The sequence below is a fragment of the Tachyglossus aculeatus genome, chromosome 1, assembly GCF_015852505.1.
Source record: "Tachyglossus aculeatus isolate mTacAcu1 chromosome 1, mTacAcu1.pri, whole genome shotgun sequence".
Lineage (NCBI taxonomy): Eukaryota > Metazoa > Chordata > Mammalia > Monotremata > Tachyglossidae > Tachyglossus > Tachyglossus aculeatus.
Window position 1 is genome coordinate 7,517,727 of NC_052066.1, and position 15,599 is coordinate 7,533,325.

At 50.0% G+C, this 15,599-nt stretch overlaps 1 protein-coding gene across 3 annotated transcripts in view; it reads left to right on the forward strand.

The window, feature by feature from the left end:
* GLB1L (galactosidase beta 1 like) overlaps nucleotides 1-15,599 on the forward strand; it is an 86,578-nt gene that overhangs the window by 19,908 nt on the left and 51,071 nt on the right. For all 3 annotated transcript variants that reach the window (XM_038741151.1, XM_038741080.1, XM_038741005.1), the window contains exons 2-4: nucleotides 511-677; nucleotides 9,419-9,569; nucleotides 14,081-14,141. In XM_038741151.1, the coding sequence (XP_038597079.1) occupies nucleotides 511-677; nucleotides 9,419-9,569; nucleotides 14,081-14,141 (379 nt within the window). The remainder of the gene's footprint in view (nucleotides 1-510; nucleotides 678-9,418; nucleotides 9,570-14,080; nucleotides 14,142-15,599) is intronic.

A 15,599-nucleotide genomic window follows, 5' to 3' on the forward strand; every position in this document is an offset into this window, starting at 1 on the left:
ATTATATACGTATATATGTTTGCACATAGTTATTACTCTATTTATTTATTTATTCATTTTACTTGTACATATCTATTCTATTTATTTCATTTTGTTAGTATGTTTGGTTTTGTTCTCCGTCTCCCCCTTTTAGACCGTGAGCCCACTGTCGGGTAGGGACTGCCTCTAGATGTTGCCAACTTGGACTTCCCAAGCGCTTAGTCCAGTGCTCTGCACACAGTAAGCGCTCAATAAATACGACTGATGATGATAGTAAGCGCTTAATAAATGCCATTATTATTATTATTCGCCCCCAGCGTTTAGAACACCACTTGGCACGTAGTAAGCGCTTAACAAAATGCCATCATCATGATGATGATGATGATTATAGTTGTGATTGTGGGAGGACGGGGGGTGATGACGGTGTTTCAACTTGGACTTCCCAAGCGCTCAGTCCAGTGCTGTGCACACAGTAGGCGCTCAATAAATAGGACTGATGATTGATTGACTGATTGATTCCCCTGCCCGCAGGCGGGCGGCCCGTCGTTCACGGTGGACCGGGCCCGCGGCGTCTTCCTGAGGGACGGCCTCCCCTTCCGCTACATCTCCGGGAGCGTCCACTACGCTCGCGTCCCGCGCGCGCTCTGGCCCGACCGCCTCCGCAAGATGCGCATGAGCGGCCTCAACGCCGTGCAGGTGTAAGGACCGGCGGGGGCTCCGACGGCGCATGCGCGCAGGGCGGGGGGCGCATGCGCGGAGGAGGGCGTCGATCGGGCCCCGCCCCCTACTCGTCCTCGACCAATCCCGTCTCTGCTTCTCCCAGGGGGGCGTGGCCTGGGCTTCGCGGGCAGGGCGCATGCGCGGAGCGGCGGTCGGGCTCCGCCCCCCTGCTCGTCCTCGACCAATCCTGACGTTGCTTCTCCCCGGGGGCGTGGCTTGGGCGCTGCGTGCGGGGCACATGCGCGGAGCGGCGGTCGGGCTCCGCCCCCTGTTCGGCCTTGACCAATCCCGATGCTTATGTGGCCTGGGCCACGCCCCCGAGCGCGCGCATGCGCGGAGGGGAGCAGCGCTCGGGCTCCGCCCCCTGCTCGTCCTCGGCCAATCCTGACGTTGCTTATCCCCGGAGGGCGTGGCTTGGGCCCCGCGGGCGGGGCATATGCGCGGAGCGGCGGTCGGGCTCCGCCCCCTGTTCGGCCTTGACCAATCCCGATGCTTATGTGGCCTGGGCCACGCCCCCGAGCGCGCGCATGCGCGGAGGGGAGCAGCGCTCGGGCTCCGCCCCCCTGCTCGTCCTCGGCCAATCCTGACGTTGCTTCTCCCAGGGGGGCGTGGCCTGGGCTTCGCGGGCAGGACGCGTGCGCAGAGCGGCGGCCAGGCTCCGCCCCCTGTTTGCCTTGACCAATCCCGTCGCTGCTTCTCCCGGGGAGCGTGGCCTGGGCTCCGCGGGAGGGGCGCATGCGCGGAGCGGGGGTCGGGCTCCGCCCCCTGTTCGGCCCTGACCAATCCCGATGCTCATGTGGCCCGGGCTCCGCCCCCGGCGCGCGCATGCGCGATGGGGAGCAGCGCTCGGGCTCCGCCCTCCTGCTCGTCCTCGACCGATCCTGACGTTGCTTCTCCCCGGGGGACGTGGCCTGAGCTCTGCGGACGGGGCGCATGCGCGAAGCGGCTGTCGTGCTCCAGCCCCCTGCTCGTCCTCGACCAATCCTGACGCTGCTTCTCCCCGAGGGGCGTGGCCTGGGCTCCGCGGGTGGGGCGCATGCGCAGAGCGACGATCGGGCTCCGCCCCCTGTTCCGCCTCGACCAATCCCGATGCTGATTAGGCCCGGGCCCCGCCCCCCGGGCGCGCGCCGCATCCTCGAAGGACCTCGCGGGCGGCCGGAGCGCCGCTCCTCTCCGCGCATGCGCCTCTCCCGTCCTCGTCCAATCCCGACGCTGCTTTGGCCCGGGCCCCACCCACTTCCCTGGGGGCGTGGCCAGGGCCCGCAGGTGGGGCGCGTGCGCAGAGGAGAAGCGGCGCTCTGGCTCCGCCCCCTGCCCATCCTCATCCAATCCCGACACCGCTTTGGCCCGGGCCCCACCCTCCCTCGCTGGGGGACGTGGCCAGGGCTCCGAGGGCGGGGCGCATGCGCGGAGGGGGAGCGGCACTCCGGGCCCGCCCCTTGCTCGTACTCAGCCAATCCCGACGCTCCCCGATGAGGGGGCGGGGCTCCGCGAGCATGCGCAGAGGGCTCGGGGACGTCGAAGTTCACCGAGGCGCATGCGCAGAGTGGAGCGGCGCTGCGGCCCCGCCCCCTGCTCGTCCCCGACCAATCCCGACGCTGCCTTGGCCCGGGCCCCCTCCTTCCCCCCAGGGGGCGTGGCCAGTGCTCCGCCGGAGGGGCGCATGCGCACAGGGGGAGCGGCACTCCGGCCCCGCCCCCTGCTCGTCCTCGACCAATCCCGACGCTGCTTTGGGCCGGGGCGCCTTTGGCGCGCGCGCATGCGCAAAAGGGAGCAGCGCTCCCGTCTCGAGCCGCGCGTCGCGGACGCCCTAGAGGACGGGCTGACGGGCGCCCCCTGCTGACGTATAGCCATCACTCACTCATTCATTCATTAATTCATTCAATCAATCGTATTTATTGAGCGCTCCCTGTGTGCAGAGCACTGGACTCATTCATTCATCGTATTTATTGAGCGCTCCCTGTGTGCAGAGCACTGGCCTCATTCATTCATTCATTCAATCGTATTTATTGAGCGCTCCCTGTGTGCAGAGCACTGGACTCATTCATTCATTCAATCGTATTTATTGAGCGCTCACTGTGTGCAGAGCACTGGACTCATTCATTCATTCGTATTTTTTGGGCTCTCCCTGTGTGCAGAGCACTGGACTCATTCATTCATTCAATTGTATTTATTGAGCGCTCCCTGTGTGCAGAGCACTGGACTCATTCATTCATTCAATCGTATTTATTGAGCGCTCCCTGTGTGCAGAGCACTGGACTCATTCATTCATTCATTCAGTCGTATTTATTGAGCGCTCCCTGTGTGCAGAGCACTGGACTCTTCATTCATTCAATCGTATTTATTGAGCGCTCCCTGTGTGCAGAGCACTGGACTAATTCATTCATTCAATCGTATTTATTGAGCGCTCCCTGTGTGCAGAGCACTGGATTCATTCATTCAATCGTATTTATTGAGCGCTCCCTGTGTGCAGAGCACTGGACTCATTCATTTATTCAATTGTATTTATTGAGCGCTCCCTGTGTGCAGAGCACTGGACTCATTCATTCATTCGTATTGAGCGCTCCCTGTGTGCAGAGCACTGGACTCATTCATTCATTCGTATTTATTGAGCGCTCCCTGTGTGCAGAGCACTGGACTCATTCATTCAATTGTATTTATTGAGCGCTCCCTGTGTGCAGAGCACTGGACTCATTCATTCATTCAATTGTATTTATTGAGCGCTCCCTGTGTGCAGAGCACTGGACTCATTCATTCATTCGTATTGAGCGCTCCCTGTGTGCAGAGCACTGGACTCATTCATTCATTCGTATTTATTGAGCGCTCCCTGTGTGCAGAGCACTGGACTCATTCATTCAATTGTATTTATTGAGCGCTCCCTGTGTGCAGAGCACTGGACTCATTCATTCATTCAATTGTATTTATTGAGCGCTCCCTGTGTGCAGAGCACTGGACTCATTCATTCATTCGTATTTATTGAGCGCTCCCTGTGTGCAGAGCACTGGACTCATTCATTCATTCATTCATTCAATCGTATTTATTGAGCGCTCCCTGTGTGCAGAGCACTGGACTCATTCATTCATTCAATCGTATTTATTGAGCGCTTACTGTGTGCAGAGCACTGTACTAAGCGCTTGGGAAGTCCAAGTTGGCAACATCTAGAGACGGTCCCTACCCGACAGCAGGCTCACAGTCTAAAAGGGGGAGACAGACAACAAAACAAAACATACTAATAAAATTAATAGAATATGTAAATATGTACAAGTAATAGTTATTGAGCACTAATAATATTCGTTCATTCATTCAATCGCATTTATTGAGCGCTCTCTGCGTGCAGAGCACTGTACTGAGCGCTTGGGAAGTCCAAGTTGGCAACAGAGAGAGACAGTCCCTACCCAAAAGCGGGCTCACAGTCTAGAAGGGGGAGACAGACAACAAAACCAAACACATTAAGAAAATTAATAGAATATGTAAATATGTACAAGTAATAGTTATTGAGCACTAATAATATTCATTCAATCGCATTTATTGAGCGCTCCCTGTGTGCAGAGCACTGTACTGAGCGCTTGGGAAGTACAAGTTGGCAACATCTAGAGACGGTCCCTACCCAACAACGGGCTCACAGTCTAGAAGGGGGAGACGGACAACAAAACCAAACATATTAAGAAAATTAATAGAATATGTAAATATGTACAAGTAATATTTATTGAGCGCTAAAAATATTCATTCATTATTTATTGAATACGATTCAATAAACACGATTGAATGAATGAATTGAGTGCTTACTGTGTGCAGAGCACTGTACTAAGCGCTTGGGAAGTCCAAGTTGGAAACATCTAGAGACGGTCCCTACCCAACGGTGGGCTCACAGTCTAGAAGGGGGAGGCGGACGACAAAACAAAACATATTAACAAAATAAAATCATCATCATCAATCGTATTTATTGAGCGCTTACTGTGTGCAGAGCACCGTACTAAGCGCTTGGGAAGTACAAGTTGGCAACATATAGAGACGGTCCCTACCCAATAGTGGGCTCACAGTCTAAAAGGGGGAGACAGAGAACAAAACCAAACATACTAACAAAATAAAATAAATAGAATAGATATGTACAGGTAAAATAAATAAATAGAGTAATAAAAATGTACAAATATATATATATACATCTATACAGGTGCTGTGGGGAAGGGAAGGAGGTAAGATGGGGGGTGGAGAGGGGGACGAGGGGGAGAGGAAGGAAGGGGCTCAGTCTCTAAAATGAATAGAATATGTAAATATGTAAAAGTAATATTTATTGAGCGCTAATAATAATAATGATAATAATGGGATTTGTTAAGCGCTTACTATGTGCCAAGCACTGTCCTAAGCTCTGGGGGAGATATAAGGTCCATCAGGTTGTCCCCCGTGGGGCTCACCGTCTTTATACCCATTTTACAGATGAGGTCACCGAGACCCACAGAGATGAAATGACTCGCCCAAGGTCACACAACAGACACGTGGCGGAGCCGGGATTCGAACCCACGACCTCTGATTCCCAAGCCCGGGCTCTTTCCACTGAGCCACGCTGCTTCCTAATAATAATAACATTGATACTGATGGTATTTGTTAAGTGCTTACTATTCATTCATTTATTCAATCGTATTTATTGAGCGCATACTGCGTGCAGAGCACTGGACTAAGCGCTGGGGGAGATGGGGTAGAGAAGCAGCGTGGCTCAGTGGCAAGAGCCCGGGCTTTGGAGTCAGAGGTCATGGGTTCAAATCCCGGCTCCGCCACTTGTCAGCTGGGTGACTTTGGGCAACTCATTTCACTTCTCTGGGCCTCAGTGACCTCATCTGGAAAATGGGGATGAAGACTGTGAGCCCCCCGTGGGACAACCTGATCACTTTGTAACTTCCCCAGCGCTTAGAACAGTGCTCTGCACATAGTAAGTGCTTAATAAATGCCATTATTATTATTATGGGGTGATCAGGTTGTCCGACCTGGAGTTCACAGTCTTCATCCCCATTTTACAGATGAGGGAACTGAGGCCTGTTGTTGGGTAGGGACCATCTCTATCTGTTGCCGACTTGGACTTCCCAAGCGCTTAGTCCAGTGCTCTGCACACAGTAAGCGCTCAACAAATACGGTCGAATGAATGAATGAATGAGGCCCAGAGAAGTGAAGCGACTTGCCCAAAGTCACACAGCAGACAAGTGGCGGAGTCGGGATTCGAACCCACGACTTCTGACTCCCAAGCCCAGGCTCTTTCCACTGAGCCACGCTGCTTTTCTGTGTGCAGAGCACTGGACTGAGCGCTTGGAAGAGTCCAATACAACAGAGTTAGTGGACACAGAGCCCGGGTTTTGCAGTCAGAGGTCATGGGTTCAAATCCCGGCTCCGCCAATTGTCAGCTGGGTGACTTGGGGCAAGTCACTTCACTTCTCTGGGCCTCAGTTCCCTCATCTATCAAATGGGGATGAAGGCTGTGAGCCCCCCGTGGGACAACCTGATCACCTTGTAACCTCCCCGGCGCTTAGAACAGTGCTTGGCACATAGTAAGCGCCTAATAAATGCCATCATTATTATTATTATCATTATTAGAGCCCGGGCCTGGGCGTCAGAAGGACCTGGGTTCTAATCCCGGCTCTGCCACTCGTCTGCTGGGTGTCCTTGGGCAACTTTCCAAGCGCTTAGTCCAGTGCTCTGCACACAGTAAGCGCTCAATAAATACGATTGAATGAATGAATTAATTAATTAATTAATTTAAGTTCTCCGGGCCTCAGTTCCCTCATCTGTAAAATGGGGATGAAGACTGTGAGCTCCCTGGGGGACAGGGATTGGGTCCAACCTTGTGTCTACCCCAGCACTGAGTACTGAGTAGAGAAGCAGCGTGGCTCAGTGGAAAGAGCCCGGGCTTGGGAGCCAGAGGTCATGGGTTCGAATCCCGGCTCCGCCCCTTGTCAGCTGTGGGACTTTGGGCAAGTCACTTCACTTCTCTGGGCCTCAGTTCCCTCATCTGTCAAATGGGGATGAAGACTGTGAGCCCCCCGTGGGACAACCCGATCACCTTGTATTGATTGATTGATATTGGACGAAGCGCTTGGGACGTCCCAGTTGACAACATCTAGAGACGGTCCCAACCAGACAGCGGGCTCACAGGCTATCAATCAATCAATCAGTCGTATTTATTGAGCGCTTACTGTGTGCAGAGCACTGTGCTAATCAATCAATCGTATTTATTGAGCGCTGACTGTGTGCAGAGCACTGGACTAAGCGCTTGGGAAGTCCAAGTTGGCAACATATAGAAACAGTCCCTACCCAACAGTGGGCTCACAGTCTAGAAGGGAGAGACAGAGAACAAAACCAAACATATTAACAAAATAAAATAAATAGATTTGATATGTACAAGTAAAATAAATAGAGTAATAAATCCGTACAAACATCTATACATATATACAGGTGCTGTGGGGAAGGGAAGGAGGTAAGATGGGGGGGATGGAGAGGGGGAGAGGAAGGAGGGGGCTCAGTCTGGGGCTAATCAATCAAACAATCGTATTTATTGAGCGCTTACTGTGTGCCGAGCACTGTACTAAGCGCTTGGGAAGTCCAAGTTGGCAACATCTAGAGACAGTCCCTACCCAACAGCGGGCTCACAGTCTAGAAGGGAGAGACAGAAAACAAAACCAAACATATTAACAAAATAAAATAAATAGATTTGATATGTACAAGTAAAATAAATAAATAGAGTAATAAATCCGTACAAACATATATACATCTATACAGGTGCTGTGGGGAAGGGAAGGAGGTGGGATGGAGAGGGACCATCCCTAGATGTTGCCAACTTGGACTTCCCAAGTGCTTAGTCCAGTGCTCTGCACACAGGAAGCGCTCAATAAATACAACTGAGTCGTATTTATTACTCTATTTATTTTACTTGTACATATCTATTCTATTTATTTTATTTTGTTAATATGTTTGGTTTTGTTCTCCGTCTCCCCCTTCTAGCCTGTGAGCCCGCTGTTGGGTAGGGACCGTCTCTCTATGTTGCCAACTTGGACTTCCCAAGCGCAAGGGAAGGGGGAGAGGAAGGAGGGGGCTCAGTTTGGGGCTAATCAATCAATCAATCAATCAATCGTATTTATTGAGCGCTTACTGTGTGCCGAGCACTGGACTAAGCGCTTGGGAAGTCCAAGTTGGCAACATCTAGAGACAGTCCCTACCCAACAGTGGGCTCACAGTCTAGAAGGGAGAGACAGAGAACAAAACCAAACATATTAACAAAATAAAATAAATAGATTTGATATGTACAAGTAAAATAAATAAATAGAGTAATAAATCCATACAAACATCTATACATCTATACAGGTGCTGTGGGGAAGGGAAGGAGGTAAGATGGGGCGGATGGAGAGGGGGAGAGGAAGGAGGGGGCTCAGTCTGGGGCTAATCAATCAATCAATCGTATTTATTGAGCGCTTACTGTGTGCCGAGCACTGTACTAAACGCTTGGGAAGTCCAAGTTGGCAACATCTAGAGACAGTCCCTACCCAACAGCAGGCTCATAGTCTAGAAGGGAGAGACAGAGAACAAAACCAAACATATTAACAAAATAAAATAGATTTGATATGTACAAGTAAAATAAATAAATAGAGTAATAAATCCGTACAAACATCTATACATCTATACAGGTGCTGTGGGGAAGGGAAGGAGGTAAGATGGGGGGATGGAGAGGGACCATCCCTAGATGTTGCCAACTTGGACTTCCCAAGTGCTTAGTCCAGTGCTCTGCACACAGTAAGCGCTCAATAAATACGACTGAGTCGTATTTATTACTCTATTTATTTTACTTGTACATATCTATTCTATTTATTTTATTTTGTTAATATGTTTGGTTTTGTTCTCCTTCTCCCCCTTCTAGCCTGTGAGCCCACTGTTGGGTAGGGACCGTCTCTGTATGTTGCCAACTTGGACTTCCCAAGCGCTTAGTCCAGTGCTCTGCACACGGTAAGCGCTCAATAAATACGACTGTCGTATTTATTATTCTATTTTATTTATTTATTTTACTTGTACATATCTATTCCACTTATTTTATATTTTGTTAATATGTTTGGTTTTGTTCTCCGTCTCCCCCTTCTCGACTGTGAGCCCGCTGTTGGGTAGGGACCGTCTCTAGATGTTGCCAACTTGGACATCCCAAGTGCTTAGTCCAGTGCTCTGCACACAGTAAGTGCTCAATAAATACGACTGAGTCGTATTTATTACTCTATTTATTTTACTTGTACATATCTATTCTATTTATTTTATTTTGTTAATATGTTTGGTTTTGTTCTCCGTCTCCCCCTTCTAGCCTGTGAGCCCGCTGTTGGGTAGGGACCGTCTCTAGATGTTGCCAACTTGGACTTCCCAAGCGCAAGGGAAGGGGGAGAGGAAGGAGGGGGCTCAGTTTGGGGCTAATCAATCAATCAATCAATCAATCAATCGTATTTATTGAATGCTTACTGTGTGCCGAGCACTGGACTAAGCGCTTGGGAAGTCCAAGTTGGCAACATCTAGAGACGGTCCCTACCCAACAGCGGGCTCACAGTCTAGAAGGGGAGGAGCGCTTAGTCCAACGCCCTGCGCCCAGTTGGCGCTCCCCAAAGTCCAACGGGATGAATGGAAAAGGTGACCTTGAGGTGACCGCTCCGCCCCGCTGACCGTCCCCTCGCCTTCATCCGCCCCCGTGAACCCCTCCATCCTCCAGCTACGTGCCCTGGAATTACCACGAGCCGCAACCCGGGATCTACGACTTCGCCGGCGAGCGGGACCTGGAGGCCTTCCTGGAGGCGGCGGCCGCGGAGGGGCTCCTGGTCATCCTGAGGCCGGGACCCTACATCTGTGCCGAGTGGGAGATGGTGAGAGGACGACGGCGGGGGGACACCCCCGGCCTCCCCGACTGGCATATATACACCTGTATAGATGTATATATTCATTCAATCGTATTTATTGAGCGCTTACTGTGTGCAGAGCACTGGACTAAGCGCTTGGGAAGAACAAGTCGGCAACGTATAGAGACGGTCCCTACCCAACAATGGGCTCACAGTCTAGAAGGGGGAGACGGACAACAAAACAAGCAGACATCTTGTTAGGTATATTTACCTAATATATAGCATATAATAATAATATATGTTTGTACATAGTTATTACTCCACTTATTTATTTATTTATTTTACTTGGACATATCTATTCTATTGATTTTATTTTGTTAGTACACTTGGTTTCGTTCTCTGTCTCCCCCTTTTAGACTGTGAGCCCGCCATGGGGTAGGGACCGTCTCTAGATGTTGCCGACTTGGACTTCCCAAGCGCTTAGTCCAATTCTCTGCACACAGTAAGCGCTCAATAAATACAATTGATTGATTCATTCATTCAGTCAGTCATATTGATTGAGCGCTTACTGTGTGCAGAGCACTGGACTAAGCGCTTGGGAAGTCCAAGTCGGCAACATCTAGAGCCGGTCCCTACCCGACAGCGGGCTCACAGTCTAGTAGGGGGGGACGGACGACAAAACAAAACATGTGGAAGGGTGTCAAGTCGTTGGAATAAATAGAAATTCATTCAATCGTATTGATTGAGCGCTTACTGTGTGCAGAGCACTGGACTAAGCGCTTGGGAAGTCCAAGTTGGCAACATCTAGAGACGGTCCCTACCCGACAGCGGGCTCCCAGGCTAGAAGTGGGAGACGGACGACAAAACCAAACATGTGGACAGACGTCAAGTCGTCGGAATAAATAGAAATTCATTCAATCGTATTTATTGAGCGCTTACTGTGTGCAGAGCACTGGACTAAGCGCTTGGGAAGTCCAAGTTGGCAGCATCTAGAGACGGTCCCTACCCGACAGCGGGCTCACAGGCTAGAAGGGGGAGACAGACGACAAAACCAAACGTGGAAGGATGTCAAGTCATTGGAATAAATAGAAATTCATTCAATCGTATTTATTGAGCGCTTACTGTGTGCAGAGCACTGGACTAAGCGCTTGGGAAGTCCAAACTGGCAACATCTAGAAGCGGTCCCTACCCAACAGCGGGCTCACAGTCTAGAAGGGGGAGACGGACGACAAAACAAAACATGTGGACGGGTGTCAAGTCATCAGGAAACCAACAACAAACAACAAAGTCATCAGAAAACAACTGGTGTCAAGTCATTCTAATAATAATAATAATAATGATGGCATTTATTAAGCGCTTACTATGTGCAAGTCATTCCTTCGTTCAATCATATTTATTGAGCCCTTCCCCGTGTGCAGAGCACTGGACTAAGCGCTTGGGAAGTCCAAGTCGGCGACAGATAGAGACGGTCCCTACCCCACAACGGGCTCACAGTCTAGAAACGGGCATTCAATCGTATTTATTGAGCGCTTACTGTGTGCAGAGCACTGTACTAAGCGCTTGGGATGTCCAAGTCGGCAACATAGAGAGACGGTCCCTACCCAACGACGGGTTCACAGTCTAGAAACAGGCATTCAATCGTATTTACTGAGCACTTACTGTGTGCAGAGCACTGGACTAAGCGCTTCGAAGTCCAAGTTGGCAACAGATAGAGACGGTCCCTACCCAACAACAGGCTCACAGTTGAGCACTGTGTCTGGAGGACTGTACTAAGCGCTTGGGAGAGTCTAATATTCATTCATTCAGTCGTATTTATTGAGCGCTTACTGTGTGCAGAGCACTGGACTAAGTGCTTGGGAAGTCCAAGTCGGCAACAGATAGGGACGGTCCCTACCTGACAACGGGCTCACGGTCTAGAACGGGGGAGACAGACGACAAAACAAAACAAGTAGATGGGTGTCAATGCCATCGGAATCATCGTCATCATCAATCGCATTTATTGAGCGCTTACTGTGTGCAGAACACTGTACTAAGCGCTTGGGAAGTCCAAGTTGGCAACATATAGAGACGGTCCCTACCCAACAGTGGGCTCACAGTCTAGAAGGGGGAGACAGAGAACAAAACCAAACATACTAACAAAATAAAATAAATACAATAGATATGTACAAGTAAAATAAATGAATAAATAAATAGAGTAATAAATATGTACAAACATATATACATATATACAGGAACAGTTCTTGGCACTTAGTAAGCGCTTAACAAATACCATCGTTATTATTATTAGTAGTAGTAGTACTAAATTTCCTAAGTCTAGAAGGGGGGAGACAGACGACAAAACAAAACAAGTAGACAGGTGTCAATACCATCAGAATAAATAGATTTATAGCTATATATACATCGTGGCTCAGAGGAAAGAGCCCGGGCTTTGGAGTCAGAGGTCATGGGTTCAAATCCCGGCCCTGCCAGCTGTCAGCTGGGTGACTTTGGGCAAGTCGCTTCACTTCTCCGGGCCTCGGTTCCCTCATCTGGAAAATGGGGGTGAAGCCTGGGAGCCCCCCGTGGGACAATCTGATCACCTTGTAAACTTTGGGTAGGGACTGTCTCTATATGTTGCCAAATTGTACTTCCCAAGCGCTTAGTACAGTGCTCTGTACAAAGTAAGCGCTCAATAAATACGATTGATTGATTGATTAGAACAGTGCTTTGCACCTAGTAAGCGCTTAATAAATGCCACCATTATTATTGTTATTAATAAAATAAAATGGTCTTTCCCAAGCGCTCACTGTAACACTCAGCATAGAGTGAGCACTTGATTAAACTTCCCAAGCGCTTAGTCCAGTGCTCTGCACACAGTAAGCGCTCATTAAATACGACAATGAATGAATGAATGAATGAATGAATGAAAACGATTGATTGGATTCACCCCCGCCTCCCCTAGTGGCTCGACTCCTCTCACTCAGTATAATAATAGTAATAATAATAATAATAATAATAATAATAATGATAGTGGCATTTATTAAGCGCTTACTACATGCCAAGCCCTGTTCTAAGCACTGGGGAGGCTACAAGGTGATCAGGTTGTCCCACGGGGGGCTCCCAGTCTTCATCCCATTTTCCAGATGAGGGAACTGAGGCCCAGAGGATAATAATAATAATGGCATTTATTAAGTGCTTACTATGTGCAAAGCACTGTTCTAAGCACTGGGGAGGCTACAAGGTGATCAGGTTGTCCCACGGGGGGCTCCCAGTCTTCATCCCATTTTCCAGATGAGGGAACTGAGGCCTAGAGGATAATAATAATGGCATTTATTAAGCGCTTACTATGTGCAAAGCAGTGTTCTAAGCACTGGGGAGGCTACAAGGTGATCAGGTTGTCCCACGGGGGGCTCACAGTCTTCATCCCCATTTTACAGATGAGGGAACTGAGGCCCAGAGGATAATAATAATAATGGCATTTATTAAGCGCTTACTATGTGCAAAGCACTGTTCTAAGCACTGGGGAGGCTATAAAGTGATCAGGTTGCCCCACGGGGGGCTCACAGTCTTCATCCCCATTTTACAGATCAGGGAACTGAGGCCCAAAGAATAATAATAATAATAGTGGCATTTATTAAGCACTTACTATGTGCAAAGCACTATTCTAAGCGCTGGGGAGGCTACAAGGTGATGAGGTTGTCCCACGGGGGCTCACAGTCTTCATCCCCATTTTACAGATGAGGGAACTGAGGCCCAAAGAATAATAATAATAATAGTGGCATTTATTAAGCACTTACTATGTGCAAAGCACTATTCTAAGCGCTGGGGAGGCTACAAGGTGATGAGGTTGTCCCACGGGGGCTCACAGTCTTCATCCCCATTTTACAGATGAGGGAACTGAGGCCCAGAGGATAATAATAATAATAATAATAAGAATAATAATAATAATAATAGTGGCATTTATTAAGCACTTACTATGTGCAAAGCACTGTTCTAAGCGCTGGGGAGGTGATGAGGTTGTCCCACGGGGGGCTCCCAGTCTTCATCCCCATTTTCCAGATGAGGTCACTGAGGCCCAGAGAAGCGACTTGCCCAAAGTCGCCCAGCTGACAAGTGGCGGAGCCGGGAATTGAACCCTTGCCCTCTGCCTCCCAAGCCCGGGCTCTCCCCCACTGAGCCTGGAAGCGACTCGCCCAAAGTCACCCAGCCGACAGTCGGCGGAGCCGGGATTCGAACCCACCACCTCTGACTCCCAAGGCCGGGCTTCGGAGTCGGCGATCATGGGTTCGAATGCCGGCCCCGCCGCCTGTCCGCTGGGTGACCCTGGGCAAGTCGCTTCACTTCTCTGAGCCTCAGTGACCTCATCTGGAAAATGGGAATGAAGACTGGGAGCCCCACGTGGGACAACTTGATCACCTTGTATTGTCCCCCAGCGCTTAGAACAGTGCTCGGCACATAGTGAGCGCTTAACAAATGCCAGCATCATCATCATCATTCTCTCCCCCCGCTCCCCCATGTCTCTCTGCATCTCTGCGCGTCGGACGGCGTCTCTGGCTCAGGGGGGTCTCCCGTCCTGGTTGCTGCGCAAATCCGACATTGTGCTGAGGACCTCCGATCCAGGTGGGAAGGCCGGGCCTTGGGAGCGGGCAGGGATCGGGACGGGATGGGGAGAGGACGGATGAAGGGGAATCTCGCCTGGATCCCACAGGGCCTATCACTCACTCATTCATTCATTCAATCGTACTTATTGAGCGCTTACTGTGCGCCCAGCACTGGGCTAAGCGCTTGGGAGAGGACGGTACGACAACTAACAGGCCCTTGCCTATGACAATAATAACAATGATGAGCGTTGTAGTGAGCGCTTGGGAAAGACCATTTTATTGGATTAATAACAATAATAATGATGGCATTTCTTAAGCGCTTATTACGTGCAAAGCATTCATTCAGTCAATCGTATTGATTGAGCGCTTACTGTGTGCTGAGCACTGGACTAAGCACTTCTTCTATCATCATCATCATCAATCGTATTTATTGAGCACTTACTATGTGCAGAGCACTGGACTAAGCGCTTGGGAAGTACAAATTGGCAACACTTCTAGACTGTGAGCCCGCTGTTGGGTAGGGACCGTCTCTTTATGTTGCCAACTTGGACTTCCCAAGCGCCTAGTCCAGGGCTCTGCACGCAGTAGGCGCTCAATAAATACGATTGAATGAATGAATGAGTGAATGAGAGGACAGTACGACAACTGACACCTGCCTATAACAATAATAATCATGATGGCATTTGTTAAGCGCTTACTATGTGCGAAGCGCTGTTCTAAGCACTGGGGGGGATACAAGGTGATCAGGTTGTCCCACGGGGGGCTCCCAGTCTTCATCCCCATTTTCCAGATGAGGTCACTGAGGCCCAGAGAAGTGAAGTGACTTGCCCATAGTCACACAGCTGACAAGTGGCAGGGCCGGGATTCATTCATTCATTCAATCGTATTTATTGAGCGCTTAGTGTGTGCAGAGCACTAGACTAAGCGCTTGGGAAGTCCAAGTTGGCAACATCTAGAGACGGTCCCGACCCGACAGCGGGCTCACAGTCTAATAGCACTGTTCTAAGTGATGGGGGGAGATACAAGGTGATGAGGTTTTCCCATGGGGGGCTCCCAGTCTTCATCCCCATTTTCCAGATGAGGTCACTGAGGCCCAGAGAAGTGAAGTGACTGGCCCAAAGTCACACAGCTGACAAGTGGCAGGGCCGGGATTCATTCATTCATTCAATCGTTTTTATTGAGTGCTTAGTGTTTGCAGAGCACTGTACTAAGCGCTTGGGAAGTCCAAGTTGGAAACATATAGAGATGGTCCCTACCCAACAGTGGGCTCACTGTCTAGAAGCACTGTTCTAAATGCTGAGGGAGATACAATGTGATCAGGTTGTCCCACGGGGGGCTCACAATCTTCATCCCCATTTGACAGAGGAGGTCACTGAGGCCCAGGGAAGTGAGGTGACTTGCCCAAAGTCACCCAGCTGACAAGTGGCAGGGCTGGGATTCATTCATCCATTCATTCAATCGTATTTATTGAGCGCTT